Below are 17,739 nucleotides of genomic sequence, written 5' to 3'. Positions count from 1 at the left end.
ATTATATTAATTAAATCTTACTTTAATGAGGTTATAGGATATCAAATTAATTCTATGAAGATCACAAATGATTTTCTTGATATAATTTACTTCTATATATTGTTTATTCATATAGATATCAACTCATTTATACTTATATTTGTTTATAGTAGTACACTTTAATCTATCTATTTAATATGAATATATATAAGATTGTTTTATATAAACGAGTTGAAACACTACTAAATAACAATAACAACAAGAATTCACTCAAATAATTAGAAAACAAATAAATTAATAATATGAATATTAGTTAAATAATTTTCTTATTATCCATATATTTCATATTTAAATTATTTTGAAATTTGCTACCCCTCAACGTCTTTTAATAGATTTTTAGGAAACAAAAGAATGCCAATAAATAATTCAGTTAACTAACAACCTAAACTAGACTTAAATAACAAATATTTTCCTTTAGGGATAAATTTGTTTGAAGAACAACAATTTTTAACGTCCATGAGAGACTAAACATAGTCGATGGGATAGCTTATCACTTTCAATAGATCAAATCTTTTCCTATACAAAATGATGATGAGGGCCTCGAGCTTCTCAATATTCTCCTCATTGAAAAGGTTATGCCAAGATTGAGCCGTTATTAAAAGCAACACATTCAACCACAAAATGGTGCTTAATTTCCACATTTCCAGAGTTGCAAAAGGTATAGATCCTCTCCTCCCAAGCCTCTTTAAGCCTTTTCCAATGCCTAGTCTCATTATGGAGTTGATGCATGTTAGTCCTCAATTGAGCGATAAAAGTTTAGCTTTCCAAGCAATATTGGCACCAATATAAGACTTTTGAAGTATGTCACTTCCCTGAATATCCCTTTATCCCAATTCCTCTTATGAAATTTATCCAAAATGAAGGCCTTAATTGCTTTGCTATTAGGGGGACACATGTTGGAACAAATGTTCCGTCTACTCATTCATTTGATATTTTGCCGCATCCACATCTTGTTCTTTTTGCACAAAACATCATTAAAGACAATCTTAGACCCTCTACAATTTTCTGTTTGTTAGATTCTTTTAATCTAACAGACGAATCATATTTAGGCAACCCCTTGTTTCACTTAGCATCATATTATATGAAACAATGCACTTGATATCAACTTTCTAGTGCTGAAATGCTTTTAAATACCTTCCATTTTTCTCGAATTGGAAGTGCTGCTACATCTTACAATTTTAAAGGACAATTGGAACCACCAAGACTTCAAAAAATGAATACTCTTCCAATCCCAAACCTCAAGCTCCCGAAACTTCAACAAAAATGAACAGTTCTTGGCATAACCTGTTCAACGAAGAGTACATTGAGCAATTGGGGGGGCTCATCATTAGTCTACACAAGAGGCGAACAACGCTACTTAAGTCTGCTTGAGTTGTCTTGCTGTCCCATAGGCTATTTTTAGCCTCGTGGACGTTAAAATTTTATCTATCTATCTATCTATCTCTACACGCATTTTGAAGAGCAAAGAACGCCGTACCATAGGGAGTTAAAAAAGTTTACAATAACGCTGTACAGAACGAAAATTCTCGGAATGCGTATACTTCCACATTTTTGACTGGTCCAACGGACAGATTTCATTATAGATTGACCATTAGCCGTCGGAGTTTCCAGGTAATCACACGTGTGGATTCCCAAAAGCCCATTTCAGATCTTACTGGAAGACAGCGAATGCTTACATCATTTTGGGCGCCCCACCTCGCTAATATTCAATTGGAAAGCCACTATTTACGTTTGAAGCATTCCGAAATTCAATTGGAAAGCCACATCGAGCTGAAAAACAGAAAGGGGTCATTAAAAGTAGTAGCTAGTCAGAACATGGTGGGGATATTTTCACGGTTAACAGTGAACAGGTCCGTTCATCACACTTCTCAACCATCATTGATATTGGTATGATAGCTTTTCCACTGTATTCTCTCTTTAATTTTTGTCCACTGGATATTCGAGAGTTTAATTTTATGCACTCGGTTAAGGAGTGGAAGGCAATTTTATGCAAAACAATAAAAAAACAAACAATTTTGGGACATGGGAATTTTTCATTGTCGACCTTCTGTAAAAGTTTAGATCTGTATCCTCGGAAAGTTTCATTACGTTGGGTTTTAAAATATCCGATACATTGGTTTATGGTATTTGGTGGGGTTTAATTAAATTTTGGGAGAAAATAACGCCTCGAAATACCCATTGTTTGGTGATTTTGGCTTATCAGAGATCATAAGTTCAATTTCCAGGGAAAGTGACCGAGACCTTAAAAACACACGTTGTAGGATATTCTTGTTTAGGATGACGATAGGTCACTAGTTCGATTCCGAAAGCGTAGGGCCTTGGCCTTCAGCAATCAGGGGGTTGTGTGAGACAATGCTTTCGTTCGGTATTTGATGGGCATCTTGGGTTTTTTAACTTGTCGTCACATTTCCTTGCAGGATGAAAAGGAAGGAGGTAACCACTCTGGCAAGGACTTAGCAGGTGCTTCGGCAGATATCCATGGAGTTGAGCCTACAGAAGAATTCAAGCCTGTAGAACATCCTCAAGAGCCCCCAGATAAGGATCAGCCCGTCAAATGCCCTCCTCCTGAGCCGTCTATTCTTCATGTAAGTCCTTTGTCTTTTCTTTTACTATTATGACGCGTGAGATGAGCATCAGTTGTGCCTATTATCTCCGTAATAAAATACATATCCATTTCTCGGAGACCATTTTGTTGAGCTGTGGTAAAGCCGTTGCAAGATTTGCATCAAAAGAGGTTTCAAGCAATATTTTAGTGTATTGGCTTATTATTCTATGGTTCAGTACTCATACGCAATAATTAAACGTGTTGCATTCCAAGCAAGCTTCATTCTCCACTTACTAGAATTAGTTGGTGAGATGTACAGCAATTGTGATTCATGTCTCTGAATTCTTGACTGCAAGAATATCTGATCAGGGTTTTTGTTAGCACCTCACTAAATCTATAAATAACATGTCTTTTTAAGAATTACACGTCTTTGTACAGATTGTGCTTTATCCTTTCTGATGTAAATGTTACTTTTTAAGTATTTTTTTGTCTAATATGGGTTTTCAAGCTTTTGCAACTTTCCAGTTTTTTGTTTCCAATTGTTATTTTGTCTTCTGAGGTTTGTTGAATTTCTGTGTTACTGTTTGTTCGGTGTCTCTCTATGTATTGTTTGTGGGACCAAACAGTGTATATCTAACTCTAGGAGTTTATTGAATTATTTTTGCAACTGTTTTTGTTAGTGCCTTGCCGATATTATTTTGGCACTTGAACAATATTCCTTTTTGAAAAATTCATGCTTGTATAGAGAGGATTAAAAGGATAACTTGAATAAGGGAAAACCTCTAGTCACCATTGTAAAGAGAGACATTCAGAAAGTTCCAGCCTAGTACAATATGAGCAATCATGATTATTAAATGACGAGCAATTGAAGCAAGGGGGAATGCCTTGAAGAGAGATGGATAATTTGTGGAAACTTTTATAAAGTTATCAGTATGGGTTGATGGACCAATGATATAATATACCATGATTATTGCTGACTATGCAAGTGCCATGATTTTTTAAATTGAATTTCAGTCTTCTTATCTATCTGCTAATGAAAAAATGTAATTCCTTCCCAAATATCAAGGCTTTAAGTCCCCTCAAATTACAAATTGAAATATATATCTATATTCTAACATAGTTTTCAATTTTCTGATTGAGTATTGAGGGAATAGGGGATCTCACCCACACCATGAAGAATGTGATTGCAGAAATTACCTAAAGGCACTAAAACAACTCAGGGAACTCCGAAGAGACCAGAGATTGGGCCAGTACCATCCATAGAGGAAAATAAACCATTGACACTTAGATCACAACGACAAAAATGATTATCTAAGAGGCAAAGGTCAATCCTAGGACAGCACCTAAGAATCAAATTGAGAGGCTCTTACTGCCCCCCTACTCTGACAAGTAAGGAGGCTTTCTATTGTCTACTGGAGCCTTTTTCAATCATCTTTTGCACTTCCATTTGAAGTTTTTCTACTTTCACTCAGCAATTCCTCTTATTAGATGAGCTAGCTGACACCAACTTGTTGGAAGAGGTGATTTTCCCTTGATAATCTACCACAATCTTATCCATGTAAAGCACCTGGAGTTGGTTTGTCAAAGAATCTGGGCAAACCTTTTTGTTCAACATAGCAAGAGATTCTTTAACCTTCTGAACATTTGGTTTTGTAAATAACAGCTCCAATCAAGCCTCATAGCAACTTGACATAAAGAAACAATGATTTCTCCAAAGAAATTCCTCATTGGATATATCCCCTCTTTAGGAATCCATTTCAGCATTAAAACTTATTTCACCCACGAACACTTTGAGGAAAAGAGCAGCCTGATCTTTTATAACCAGTCTGGTTACAAGACAAGCATCTTATAGGTGATCGGAGAGATACAAGTACATAGACACCTTAGGAAATTTTGTGAATTCTAGATCCGATTCCAAATTAACGAAGTTGACTAAATTTTCAGCTGTAGTTCAATCCTCTTTGTAGATTTGTGGATAAGGGGATTGTTGTGCGAACAAATTTAATAGGGAACATTTGAGAATGTAGCCCTATGGATCATAGATGGTTGGGAATGGAAATAAACTTAATCTACTCTTAAACCAGAACCAGTTACATCAACTATGGTCACAATTTGAAACAGAGTAAGAGACTAGAAGAAGTAGTTTCTTTGAGAGAAGGGAGATAGAGGGATGCTTAATCTCTAGCCATGTTGAGATGTTATGTTTTAGTCTTGGTACAATCTTTCTTTCTCTCAATCCCTTTCCATGTATCATTTAACTTTAGACTCATTTCATTCTTCATGCAACATATGTGCTGCAGTTTCGGTGGTGTAAAGATTACAATAATGTTTCAATGTCTCTTGTAGGCTTATTTGGTTTATTCACACATGTCATGTAATATCTGATGTGATAGTTTATTTTTTCATCTGAAGCTGTGGAGATCTAGCTTTATTGGTATAAAGTGTTAGAAACCATAGACAATCTTTGAGGGGGCTTATAACTATGACCTAAGATACCAGTGCATGCATGTTTTACCTGGATGCTGGTGCGGATGCGTTTGGATGTGCGGAGGTGTTTGGATGCGCGAGGGAGGTGGTCAGGATGCATGGAGCCTGCCTGTGGGTTCTCGCAGGATGCTTGGGAAAGCATCCATGAAGCATCCACATGAATCCGTGGAGCATCCACGATTTTTAGGCGCCAAGTCACAAAAGTGACACAATATAACATGTGTTTTTAAAAAAAAAATATATATTTTGTCTCCTTTTTGCCCCAAAACCCTAAAAAGACCCTAACATAGGCCATATATTGCTCATTCCTCTCATTTTGTTTGCAGCTGGGCTCTCTTCTCATTTGGTTCAAATGAACTTGCAAATCATCTTGTTTGAGAATGTGGATTTTTTTGAGAATCCTTATGATTCTGATTGACTGAATTTGATTTGTGAATCTTGAGTCTCGACTCTTGATTGATCAACATTGAACCATGAACTATGTTTTGATATTGTAATTTGAATTGCATTGGAATCTTGAACTTGAGTAATTTACTAATTAGACATTACTGTTATTTCAATTTGAATATGCTAATTGCTACAGAATGCTTATTTTTGTATATTTCTTGCTTTTCTTTGCATACATAAATTATAGTGTATATATATATGGATGTACCCAAACACATCCAAAATCCCCCCAAAAAAAAATCCATGCATCAGCACCCCACACCTGCATCAGCATCAGAACATTGGTAACTTAGACTATGACTATATGTTTGCCATTGATTTGGCTGAATCGCACAAAATGTTGTTCAGTTTCACTGGTTGAATGTGTAATATTATTAATTTATTACTGCTCAGTTATACTGCTTGTCGTTTCCTTGTATGGTTAAGAACTTGAGTGAATGCTGTTATTGTAGGCAAATGGAAAAAGAGAGTTACACTTGCTGAATTCTTTGCCCATTTGTGACAACCTTAACTTTCTTTCTGTTTGCCTGTTTGATTATAGATTATCATCACTGGTAAAAGTTTAGCTATGTTTCAGAATACCTTTCTGTGAATGGATTTAAGATCCCTAGTGCTAATAATATTGTTAGGTTGAATGCACTTCAGAAATGCTAAAGAGAGTAAAGAGCTGGTACAAGGTTTGGAATTTTGTGTATCATCTTAGAGTGGAGAAATCAACTACATACCTGGTCATTTTGTATAGATTTTTGAAGTAAATATGTGACAGCCTATGGATATGCTTTCGAATTTTTTGATTGATGTGGTAGCAACAATAAGTTTTCTGTAAGAGATTGTACTTTAACGTTGTTTACTTGGTATAGTCATGTGTTGTGGCATGCTTTTCTTTGTATTTTACATATTCTTATGACATTATTTCATAGTGGTTTTATATGCTTTATTTATTTCCTTATGGATTACCATGGCCTGTTATGAAATTCATACACAATCTTTTGTTTTGAGAGAGTTGTCCCTAATTTGTATTTTTGACAACTAAGGAGTATGATGATATTTTGGCCCTGTTCATCATTTCATGCTCTTCAATAACTTCTTTCTTTGGGTATTTACTGTTGAGAGTGAGAAGAGATGTGTTTCAGAGGGATCTTGCAGCTTCCAACTTACTGCCCGGAATGGTTGCGCTGTTTCCCGGAGCGCCCTGTGGTTTTCAGACATTTGTAACTTGCCCGGGGATAATTTCACTTTCAAATTTATTTCTGAAACTCCAAAATCCCATATCTTGAATCTGAATTGGCAATTTCTGCAACCAAGATCCAATATTGTGTCTTTCTACAACAAAATATAGTTTCCTTTTAAAAAAATAGGGAATAAATTACCAAAGCAGTCCTAGGATGATATTTATAGTTGTAAAATACCAGTTTGAGGTTTGTCGTCTTGACCTTTGTGAATTTGTAATCATTAAGTAGAGACCTACATGGATTTTAAACTGACCCAGTTTTATTGTAATTGGATTTTTGAATATTAGTTTATTATACATCTGTAGTGAAAAGGGTGGACCAGGATCCCTAGAAATATGAGAAAATTCCTCTTTCCCCATCTCACTTGTTGGCTACTAAGCCTATGAGATTGCCTATTTCAACTCTGGTCATGCCTTAAGACATAAATGTTCATGTAGGTATAGTAATATAGTGCTAACAAGAGTTATATGGGGTGTCCATGTTGGAAGAAGTTAATTTAAACCTTTAGAGTAATAAGGGAACCAGACAAGGTGAAACAGCTACATATGGACGATTTGCTTGCTTTTTATTTAAAGAGGAAAATGAGGTTATCATGACAGAAATATGAGAAAACTCCTCTTTTCCCATTCCACTTGGTAAGGACTAAGTCAATGAGATTACCTGCTCTTAATTTTGGACATGCCTTGAGATTTTGATGTTCATGGAGGTATACAATGTTAACAAGATTACATATCGACAGTTTTCTTGGATTTGATAAAAAGAGGACAGCAAGTTTAACATGACAGAAATGTACAAGGATGGTATCTGAGGACAGTGATTTTAATTTGGCAAATTTGTCATGAATGTATATGCAATGAAATGTTTTAGCATTACATATATTGTGTGTTATGAATTATCTGCCATTAAAGTGTCATCATACCCTAAGCAACATTTTACGATTGATGTTCTCACTTTACTATGGTGACTAGAGCATCAAATGTGGTATTTCCAGTGGTCTTTCTTGCAATGTGAGCGATCAAATGATCCTTTACAGAATCAAGGATGACATGTTGAGTTTTGACCATCTTTTTATGGTTGCCAATAACGTGGAATTGGTAAGCCCTGTAACAGATTTCTAAATAAAGTTCCATAGATCTTGCTCCAACAACAACATTTGTACGTGACATTTTCACAGGACAAAGTTAAGAGGGACCTTACAATCTGCCTTTATTTCCAAGACTGAAAGTGGTTATATTGATGCATCGAAATATCCTGTTAAACAAAACAGATGTTATATGCTACCCAATTATTTTAAGCCAAAATTTTACAATTTTCACAAGTTATTTCGTCAAAAATCTTGCATTTCAGATACTCTGAGTTTTGTTTTGTAATGGCCCCTTCTCACACCTAGCTTAGTTAAAGTTTTCCATCAGTGTATTCGTAGGGTCCCATAGGCTAAGTAGATTTGGTAAGGGGAATTAATGTCTTGAGGTGAACCCTTTCTCCGATTTATATTGTTTCTTGCAAGTTTACTATTTATGGCATACTGCCACTTTTCTTAGTTACCGATTCGGGATAGGAATCCCATTCGGGCATGTGAATCAGAGTCATGGATTCATGATTTTTTATTTTTCCCATTAGGATTCGTGAGTACACACACACACACACACACACAGAATATATATTTATTCCATGTTTGGCCTGTGGGCCCATGGGGATTCATGAAGGATTTGTGTTGATTTGTGCAGGATCCTTGTTTTGGACTGTGGATTCATCCAGATTCCCGGTCCGCGTATCCTGACGGATCCACAGTCCAAAACAAGGATCCTACCTGGATCTGGCCTCTTGGGCACAAATCCGTTAACTAAGTAAGCTACTTTTAGTAATTGTTAATTTTAGCACTTGGCCTTGGTCTCAATTGTTTCCTCCATTCATGGCACGGATTTCAGTTCGACTTGGTTAGTTTTAATTGTTTTCAGAAGATTTGTGTTTTGTTTCATTCACTAAGTCTTATAAAGTACTTTTTAAAATATCCACCATTGGCCTAGAAACACAATCCTGTTTTTTAATGAGGGCCATCTTGTCATCTTAAAGGGACACCTAAGTGAAGGAAATGCATTTAAGTTTTATGAGCTTACATTTTCTGCCCAAGGGGACGTCTAGGGGTTGTAAGGAGATGCAATTTACATTAAAATGCTTATTATAAGGATTTTAAAAGGGGTCAACCCTCTCGTGGCTAAATTACATTTCATTTTAATTTGGAAAAGAGGGAAATGAATTCAAATTAGAAGTTGGTTGCCCTAAGTTCTCTTTGTTCTCTTACTAAAGTTGTCACATGCTATTATGCTGCCGGATTGGATCTGGAGTTTCATCTTGGACTGTTTGAGAACAAAATCCCTTATCCAGAGTACAAGTTTTAGTTGTGAAATGCTAACCCTAGCTGGTTGTTCTTTATAGTTGTAAGTTTTTTCAGTGTTCTTGAAGCTTTCAAGAAGATTTTGGAATTGTAGTGATGAAGTACTTAACGATTCTGATTTTTTCTGATGTGGGTTTCTAGTATTTAGTGTGTGATGTGTTTTCTAAGGAACTTTCAGAATCTCTGGTAAGTGCTTTTTCTGAGGGCTGCAATCAAAGTTTCACTTTCTCCTTCAAATGTTGCAAACCATCATTCTGGGTATGATTTTCTGGATTTCTCTGGCTGGGCCCAATCTTTTGAGCTGTTGTTTGCAAGTTTTGAAGATCTGATTTTTTAGTGCCAAGTCACTCCTATGCCTAGGATGCCCGCCTTGTGAGCACATGGAGTTTGGTGGATGTTAAAATCTGCAAAGGAATGTCTGAAATCTGTGGCTGTAGAGGCCCCTAATCACCATTGACATTTTCGGACAATAGTGGTTGCTGGTTTTGAAAGAGTGAATGTGGGTAACTTTCCTAAGTATTACATTTATCTTTGAATGTCTTTGCAGGTCTTATTTCATATTAGAAAGTCTGATTCTCAATTTGCTTTTATTTCTTGGAAATTGATTTTGAGCTAACACATACTTGTTGAAATGAAAGAACATTACCTTACAATGCTTTGATGTTTTTCCCATGCTTGTGTAGAGATTAAGAGACAAAGGCCCAACCCCCTTTTCATTTTGTAATCTGCAATCAGATCTTTAATTTCCTAAGCATATCTACTGTTTTAGTGGCAATGGCTTTCGACCCCCACTTATCTAGTTGCTCTTATTATTTCTTGTTATTGTACTAAATCAATGGGGATGGTTCCAACCCCCACTCCATGATCCCTGTTAAGAGCATTGTATTGTTAGTGTGCATATTTGCAAGCATCTGAGGCTAACAATCAGCAAGCATTCTACTTTGGTTTTTATATCGTTTTATGTAAGCATAAAAAAATCAAGGATGTTTATTACAATGGTATCAGAGCAAGTTTTTTCAAGCAGTGTGTGATAGTAACCTTCAATCAGATTTGAACTTTTTATGAGTAAGAGGGTACAAAGATACTTTTCTAGAGATAGAGGCAAGGATGAAGCTCCTTTTTTTAGCCCAAATGCATGGATGGGAATGAGATTTGAAACCCTGATTGATATGATGTCTCAAATGTTGAGAAAGTTTAATCGGAGTATGCCCAATGATACTCATGGTAATTAGAATGCCTCACAAAGTAACCAAAAAACAATGTTGAGAGCAGTTCTTCAAATGAGCAGATTAATAGTCAAAGAAAGATTATAGAAGCAGACTTAAACACTTTGTCAAGGCCTCTCCAACTCACATTCATTCAGAAGGAAGCCTTGCAGATTGTCAATGAGACTCCTCTACCTCTAATGAATAAGTTAAGGCATGGCTATGCAGAGTATGACACCCTTCTTGAGCCGCTCAGGAACAACTTGGCCTTCAACGAGTTAATGGATTAGAAGAAGAAGAGTGAAGCAAGAGCTCAGCATAAAAGACCAGTAATTCAAAGAGACTTACAATATGCTTTCGTTAAGGTCACACTCGATCACTTTATTGGGAGTGATAAGTGTTCAGCTAGAGCTTGTTGCATAAGTTAGATAACTATTTAGCTCTAAAACCATGGCTGCAGATGAGGCAATTTTGTTTGCCACTTTGCATTTGGAAAAGGTTGCACACATATGGTGCTATCATGGTCTCATTACTTTGTGGCATAGATCAATCACCACCTATGATGAATTTGCTACCAAGCTCATTGAGATGTTTGATAAGGATTCTGAGTTACATTCTAGAGAGCTTCACAGCTAAAGCAATATGGTACAGTGGATGCATAAGTAGCAGGTTTTTAAAGGTTCAGTTTTATAGTTTCAGGAATTATAGAAAAGAGATTGGTTGTCTTATTAGTGAGGGACTCGTGGAGCCACTTAAGCTGTGGATAACATGAAGGATTGAAGAAAGCAAGAAGTAGGGATTGGGCTACCCCTAAATCAAAATATAAATCCAAACCTTTGGCACGAAAAAAAAAAACAAGCAGCGTTACTTCACTAGACTTGATGGAGATAATACACTAAATTGCTTAATGAAGAAGAATCTATGCTTCCCTTGTAGGGAGCCTTGGAATCCAAGACATAAGTGCGCATCAAAGGAGAAAATCTAAGTTGCTGAATAATGGGATTTTTTGGGCAATGGGAGCCTTGGAATCCAAGACATAAGTGTGCATCAAAGGAGAAAATCTAAGTTGCTGAATAATGGGATTTTTTGGGCAATTCAGATTCTGAAACGAATCTCCTGTTGGTAAACATCTAGGATATGAAATGTACTGTAATCAGATTCTGAAATGAAGTCCTGTTGGTAAACATCTAGGATTGGATTTGTGCTATTAAATGCCGAAATGTTTAGTGATTCTAGTTCGATCTTTTATATATCTTAAGACCTACACTACTGATTAGTGAGCTCTGAATGTATTGATCATGAGATTCTAGCATGGATCTCTTTTATACTAAAACCTGAATTTAAATTAGAATGATATGTTTCAAAATTTGAAATCTGTAATGGTTTTATTTAGCATATGTATTGATATATGACATTCTAAACATAATTCTATTTTTAGCTGCATATATATATGCATGCTTGTATGCATGCATGTATGTATTTATGTATTTCTATGAACATGCCTAAAACATACCCAACCTCCCCCCAAAAATTCTGCCGTACTGACATTTTGTACCCACATACCCATACTTGTTCCCATTCCCAATTCAGCAACTTAGGAGAAAAGTAACAAGATAGAATACTATTCTGTTGAGCTGAGGAATCTTCATCAGAAAAATCAGACCAGCAATTTGATTAAAAGAAAAGTGAAGAGGAAGAGTCTTCTTAAGAGGTGAAAGGGTAAGGAGAATGATGGAATGGACACACAATGACAGTTTCCAAAAGAATGAATCCCTATGTATTAAAGGAGCACTTAAAGTGCAGCAATTAGTTGCATTGATTGACACAAGAACTGCACATAATTTCATTAATGAAGGACTAGTAGCATGTAGATGACTTCAACCGCGTGAGGTAGATGGATTCCAAGTGATGGTTGTAGATGGCTTCACAATTAGTTTTAGATTGAATGCAGATAACTTTCCTATGCATTCCGTTTATCTTTGAAGTTTTTTGCAGGTCTGATTTTCTGTTTGCTTTCATATACTGGTTAATTAATTTTGAGTCGACACATTTTGTCTATTTGAAAGAACATTGCCTTGCAATGCTTTGATGCTTTTCGCTTGCTGATGTACTTATTAAGAGGCAAGGGCCCAGCCCTCTTCATTTTGTAATCTGCAATCAACTTTTTAGTTTCCTAAGCATATGAACTGATTTAGTGGCAATGGCTTTGGAAGCGTGCTTATCTAGTTGCTCTTATTATTTCTTTTTATTGTACAAGTGGCTGTGGTTTCCAACTTCCACTCAGTAGGCCTCATAAGGGCATTGCATTTTTCGTTTAACTTTACATATTTGCATGCATTAAGCTAACAATGAGAACTCATTCTACTTTGGTTTCTATATTTTTTTAATATAAGCCTCAAAAAAAAAAAAAATCAGGGTTTGTTACTACATGTCTTGTTTTGAGAAATATTGCAAATAATCATCACAACATCAACTTTCCAACTTCACATATTGCTGACAACTCCATTCATACAAAATTATTCAATAATTTGATCCTGGAGAGATTTTATAATAATTCTTTGTGCTGCTGTTACAGATTAATATTTTTAGAAATTACGTACATCAACAGTGGTGATGATTAGATCTCAATATTCATATACCAACTGCGGACATGCACTAATGAATAGTCAACACTCCAATCAGAACTCCTAGCTTTTTCTCTTGACTGTACAGCCTCCACCAATTGGTACAGAAGGTACTAAATGAATAAGATGCAACAGGTTTGACTGGGTCATGGTCTCCTTAAAGTGCCACTTCTTATCCTTTTGAACCCAACAAATGGTATGGTCCCCTTTAGACTGCAGCGGCTATCATATGAGTAACATAAAAAGAGTATGCATGGCTTTTAAACCTCTCATACTCGTAGTGTGCTTCAACTCTTTCTGGGCAGATTTATGAGATGTGCAGTATGACTTCCTTTGGAGGCTGGGATTGTATGGCTACAGTAGATCCCAATGCACACACACACACACACCTCTTGCACACACTTTACGCTCGTAACCTCCACTCCATTTACTATTCACCCACACCACAATGATAAATTAATTATTTGCTGACAATCTGAATTAGTTTGTATGTAGAATTCTAGTTGCAGCTGCCAAACAAATCTTTGTTTTCTCCATTTAGAAGCAAATGTGAATCCACCCCTAATTTGACAAGGAAGAAATTTTCATCTCTGAAGCCAAATACCCATAGGTTTTTTCTCTTAGGGTTCGAAGTTGAATTCACAGTTCAAATTTAGCAAATAAGAGAAATAAAATGACCAAGATGTGTAAATGAACTCTTTAATTCCTCTTATATAATTTCTGAGAGAAACTTTCAAGAAGTTATATATTAAATTATCCTTTATAAAATACAGTTTGGCTCATAAATAAAGTGACTTCATATTATTTCCGTTTTTGACTTAAGTTATTTTATGAAAATACAACTTGATTATTAAATAAGTCTCTTCTTAATTCTCCTAATTATCCCGCAAGAATAGAATAGGCTAATGGAACTACCTCAAATGCCCGAGTCAAAGATGTGGGCATTTTAGCAGGTCAGCAACTTAACAAGAAAAATAACCTTATCATATGTCCACTGTTTTTCTCAAGCATAGATCACCGACATCTCAGTCCTTAAAGCTCCCAACAGTTCCATTTCACAGGTAACAGCCCTTATATCCTCTGAATAATTCCTAGAGGTTTTCAGTAATATGCATTGATACGTTGATAGATTTACTAAAACTAAAAGCATCATAATCAGATTCTTCACAGAATTCTATTCCAAGGAGAATGAAAAATAAATTGTAACCTATCAGCATATTTTGAGGATCAGATGCAAGAATTTATTTACACATGCTATAGAAAACATTATAGAACTAATGGAGGTCATGGAGGACTGTTGAAACCTTATCACCTGTTTTCGTTATCTCTGAACATAAAATCTGCTGCAGAAAATACATAAACTACTCTGCATTACACTGAAGAGAACTCTCTCTGAATTCGCACCTCTATGCTTTCTCTTACAGATCTGAGAAGCATGTACCTTTTGGGTCAACAGAACTCAACACTTTAACTATATCTGAGAGAAAAAATTATTTCAACACATGGAACTCAAGAAATGGTCATCGTTCTCTTGATGATTACCTGTTTAGCTGCTTCATCTCATTTTTTGATTTTTCTTCACTGCGTGTTGTACAAACTTTGCATTTTACCATTTTTACCATTTCACACCAGACTAGTGGCCAACCTGTCTCCAATAGATGAATATAAACTGAAAACGAGTTTTTATTTTCTGTGGTGAAAAAATAGAGGCTCTGACAATTTCCTTTTGGCAAATGAACCCCATGTCTTGTTTTTGTGCATTTTTAGATAAAACTAGAGGCTAGCAATTGATTTGCAATGGGCTGAATTTTCATCTTCTCATTAAATTTCATATATATATATATATATAGTCCATTCATATTAATTGTTTTTGTTTGCAATTGACATTTATTCACAGTTAATTGCAGTCATGCCCAAGCATTCATGTCCATAATTGGTTCTGCAAATAGAAGTGAATCAAATAAATATAGAGAGGATGGCGAAATTAGTCCTTTTATCCTATGAGATGAACATAATATTAAAATAACAGTTTTTTTTCATATTTGGTTGCAGGATGGAAGGATATGGAAGGAAAGACGAGAGGCATCTGCAATGAGGAGAGCTGAATTGCCTGTTATAAGGGAATCTGGGTTGCAATCACAGGGATTGCACAGGAGGCGACATACAGTTTCAAGCGAGCACCTTATTGTGCCTTCTTTCAGTTGTCCAGAGCATACCATTTTAAAACTATTGGATGAGTGTAATGAACCGATGTCATAGTTGCTGAATGTACTTATAATGTTTATAGGTGGTAAATAAGGCATGCAGCACACTGTACAACTCTTAAAAGTTTATTTGTATTCTGCTATATTTCTCCACATTTGCTTTGTATTCCATGTTATATTGGTTATAATGCAATGTGCAAGTTGGTCAGATAGAATAAGTTTCTCCAAATCCATTTGTTTCTCATCTTGCAAGAACACTTTCGATCAATTCCAAAGCTATAAACTCTTCACTGTTTAATTGGATTAGGGACCAGTGTTATCTTCATTAATTGGGAGATGATTTACGATGTGCTCTTTCTTCGAGGTTTTTAAGACATTACATCTTTTGTAGAGGTAAGCCATTTGAGTTTGCGGTCTAAAAGAGACTTTATTCGACTGTCCATGGATTATGATTAAAGAAGCGTGGAGAGGTGTTTATTGATAAGTTGATTTGGGACATGCAGCTCTCCATCGTTAATGGTTCTTAAGAATAGATTTGGACAATCTTTGGAACTTGATTAATGAGAAATTTTAATTTTGTATAGAAGCTAAAATATTGGCGAGTGTTTTGTTTCTTACCCATTGGATACAGAGATTATTGATTATTATGTTTAAAGCTGGAATTATCAGTTACTGCAATCTTAGTATATAGGTCTGGAGCTTGTGGAAGTCAAATCGAGATTATCTCGTAAGCTACAAATGGCTTCTAATCTTACTTAACAGAAATATTGCATGGTAGTTGAACTCGTTTGAATTAATGTTTCATCGTTCAAGTATCGGCGATACTCGGGAGGAGGTGCGATCGAAAGCTATATTGAATGCTATATTTGAGACGAATTGTTCGTTTTGGGACCGAAACACTGCAGTATCTATTCGTGTTAAGTAATCCAAGATTGAGCCATATGAACCACTGCATTCTGGTATACTTCACCCCAAAATTTTAAATTAAAAAACCTGTCAATGTGTTGAAGGTTTGTTGTGGGTCGTATGTTTCTCAACAGATCATGTGCAAGTCTCCTCAAGACCTTGTGCATTGCGTTAATCTGACTATATTTTCCAAGTGTCTTCCAACATTTTCTAGGATTTTGCTTTGGCGCGAGGGGTGGGGAGTTTTTGAGGGAGATTTTGGAAAGCAATTTTTTTTACGTCTGCTACACAGACCTATTTTGTTTGTTGTTGTTGCCTTTGGTTTGCCACTCATCATTATTGCCTCTGCTTTTTTTCGCTTTGACTTGCAATTGCTCCACAAGTATGCGTATTAGATGTTTTGTTTTGTTTTGCGTATTGGATGTTTTGTTTTGTTTTACATTTCACAAACTATTTTGTTATTTTTAACTAGTTTTTATAACTCGACAAAATTGACCTAATTCATAAATAAATTAAATTTTTAATGTTTAATATATAAAAAATAAATTTAAAAATAGAAAAAATATTTAAATAATAAAAATATTCAAATTTAATAAATAAAAAAAAACTGAAAAAAAAAGAAAAACTAATTCCAATTTCAATTTTATGAACCGAACATGGAAGATGTATCTTCCCACTCATCTTTTAGGTTAACCAAAAAAGAAAATTTGTTTTCTCAAAATCAGATTTTGAAATTCAAAACCTGATTTTAACAAAACCAAGTTTTGAATCAAAATCCAGTTTTGCTAATTCTGCGAAACAAACGAATGGTATGAAAATCCGGTTAATTTGGATTCTTTCTTATTTCAATTCGTGTATATCTTGAATACTCGTCATTCACCTGTTGGTTGGTGAAAAAATAATGCAATCGATTTTGACTTCTAGAGCGTTTGTTCATAACTATTCAACTTGACCATTAGATAGATAAAAAAAAAAAACAATCATTAGACCAAAGAATGAAAAACCATAAAGGTGTTTTCCCATTTAGTTATTATTATCGAAAAAAAGGTCGGGTTAAGGCTTTTAAGCAATCCATATCCACTTTTATTCTCTCTCTTCTTGAATTATTAAGAATTGAATTTTAAATAAATAAATAAAATGGAATTTTATGTAAATTTTATAAGAAATAGTTTGGTGGCTTAATTTGGTTGGTTGGTGTTTAGTGTTTGTTGGGTAATCTAGGTTTAAATTCTTGGAGGGGCAATTACAATTTATCTAGTTGCCGATTGAACAAGTGAGGTATCATTAGATGTCAAACTTTGAATTTATTTTATTAAAAATGATAAATTATTTGCAAACATACATATACATTAGCTTGCTAAGTATGGAGTCTTTAAACAAACATTACACAAATTAGTCATCAAGAGTTTGTTATGTACACTCAAACAAAAAAGAGAAAAGAAAATTGCAACTAGCTTAGTAGAGCATTTCCACAAGACCTTTCTTAAGGTAAACCACACCATTCTTTGTTTATTTATGCTTACATGCTATTCATCATAATTAGTAATGAAATATGACAATAACAAAGTTTGTATAATTGTAAAGAGTCCTAGTTCACTACAATAGCTAGCTACCAATAAAAAATTGATAAGTTTTTTATTGTTACACTTCATTGT

General features: G+C 35.1%; 1 protein-coding gene across 1 annotated transcript; it reads left to right on the top strand.

The window, feature by feature from the left end:
• The first annotated feature begins 1,500 nt into the window (after positions 1-1,500).
• Positions 1,501-15,476, top strand: LOC149575229 (uncharacterized). The gene is made up of 3 exons (XM_089815048.1): positions 1,501-1,926; positions 2,457-2,624; positions 15,027-15,476. Exons 1-3 carry the CDS (start codon positions 1,708-1,710, stop codon positions 15,231-15,233), a joined length of 594 nt encoding a protein of 197 aa, XP_089671174.1. The 5' UTR covers positions 1,501-1,707; the 3' UTR covers positions 15,234-15,476.
• The last annotated feature ends 2,263 nt before the right edge of the window (positions 15,477-17,739 follow it).

This window comes from Cupressus sempervirens, chromosome 2 (assembly GCF_028749045.1).
Source record: "Cupressus sempervirens isolate cs-2001-9-10 chromosome 2, ASM2874904v1, whole genome shotgun sequence".
Classification (NCBI taxonomy): domain Eukaryota; kingdom Viridiplantae; phylum Streptophyta; class Pinopsida; order Cupressales; family Cupressaceae; genus Cupressus; species Cupressus sempervirens.
The sequence above is the reverse complement of the archived record's forward strand: the minus strand, read 5'-3'. Positions and strand labels throughout refer to the sequence as shown.

Excerpts from the sequence above, each read along its gene's own strand:
- LOC149575229 (XM_089815048.1), top strand. The coding sequence starts at position 1,708 with ATGCTTACATCATTTTGGGCGCCCCACCTCGCTAATATTCAATTGGAA. Across the intron at positions 1,927-2,456 it reads CTCAACCATCATTGATATTG|GATGAAAAGGAAGGAGGTAA; the intron begins GTATGATAGCTT and ends ATTTCCTTGCAG. Across the intron at positions 2,625-15,026 it reads CTGAGCCGTCTATTCTTCAT|GATGGAAGGATATGGAAGGA; the intron begins GTAAGTCCTTTG and ends ATTTGGTTGCAG.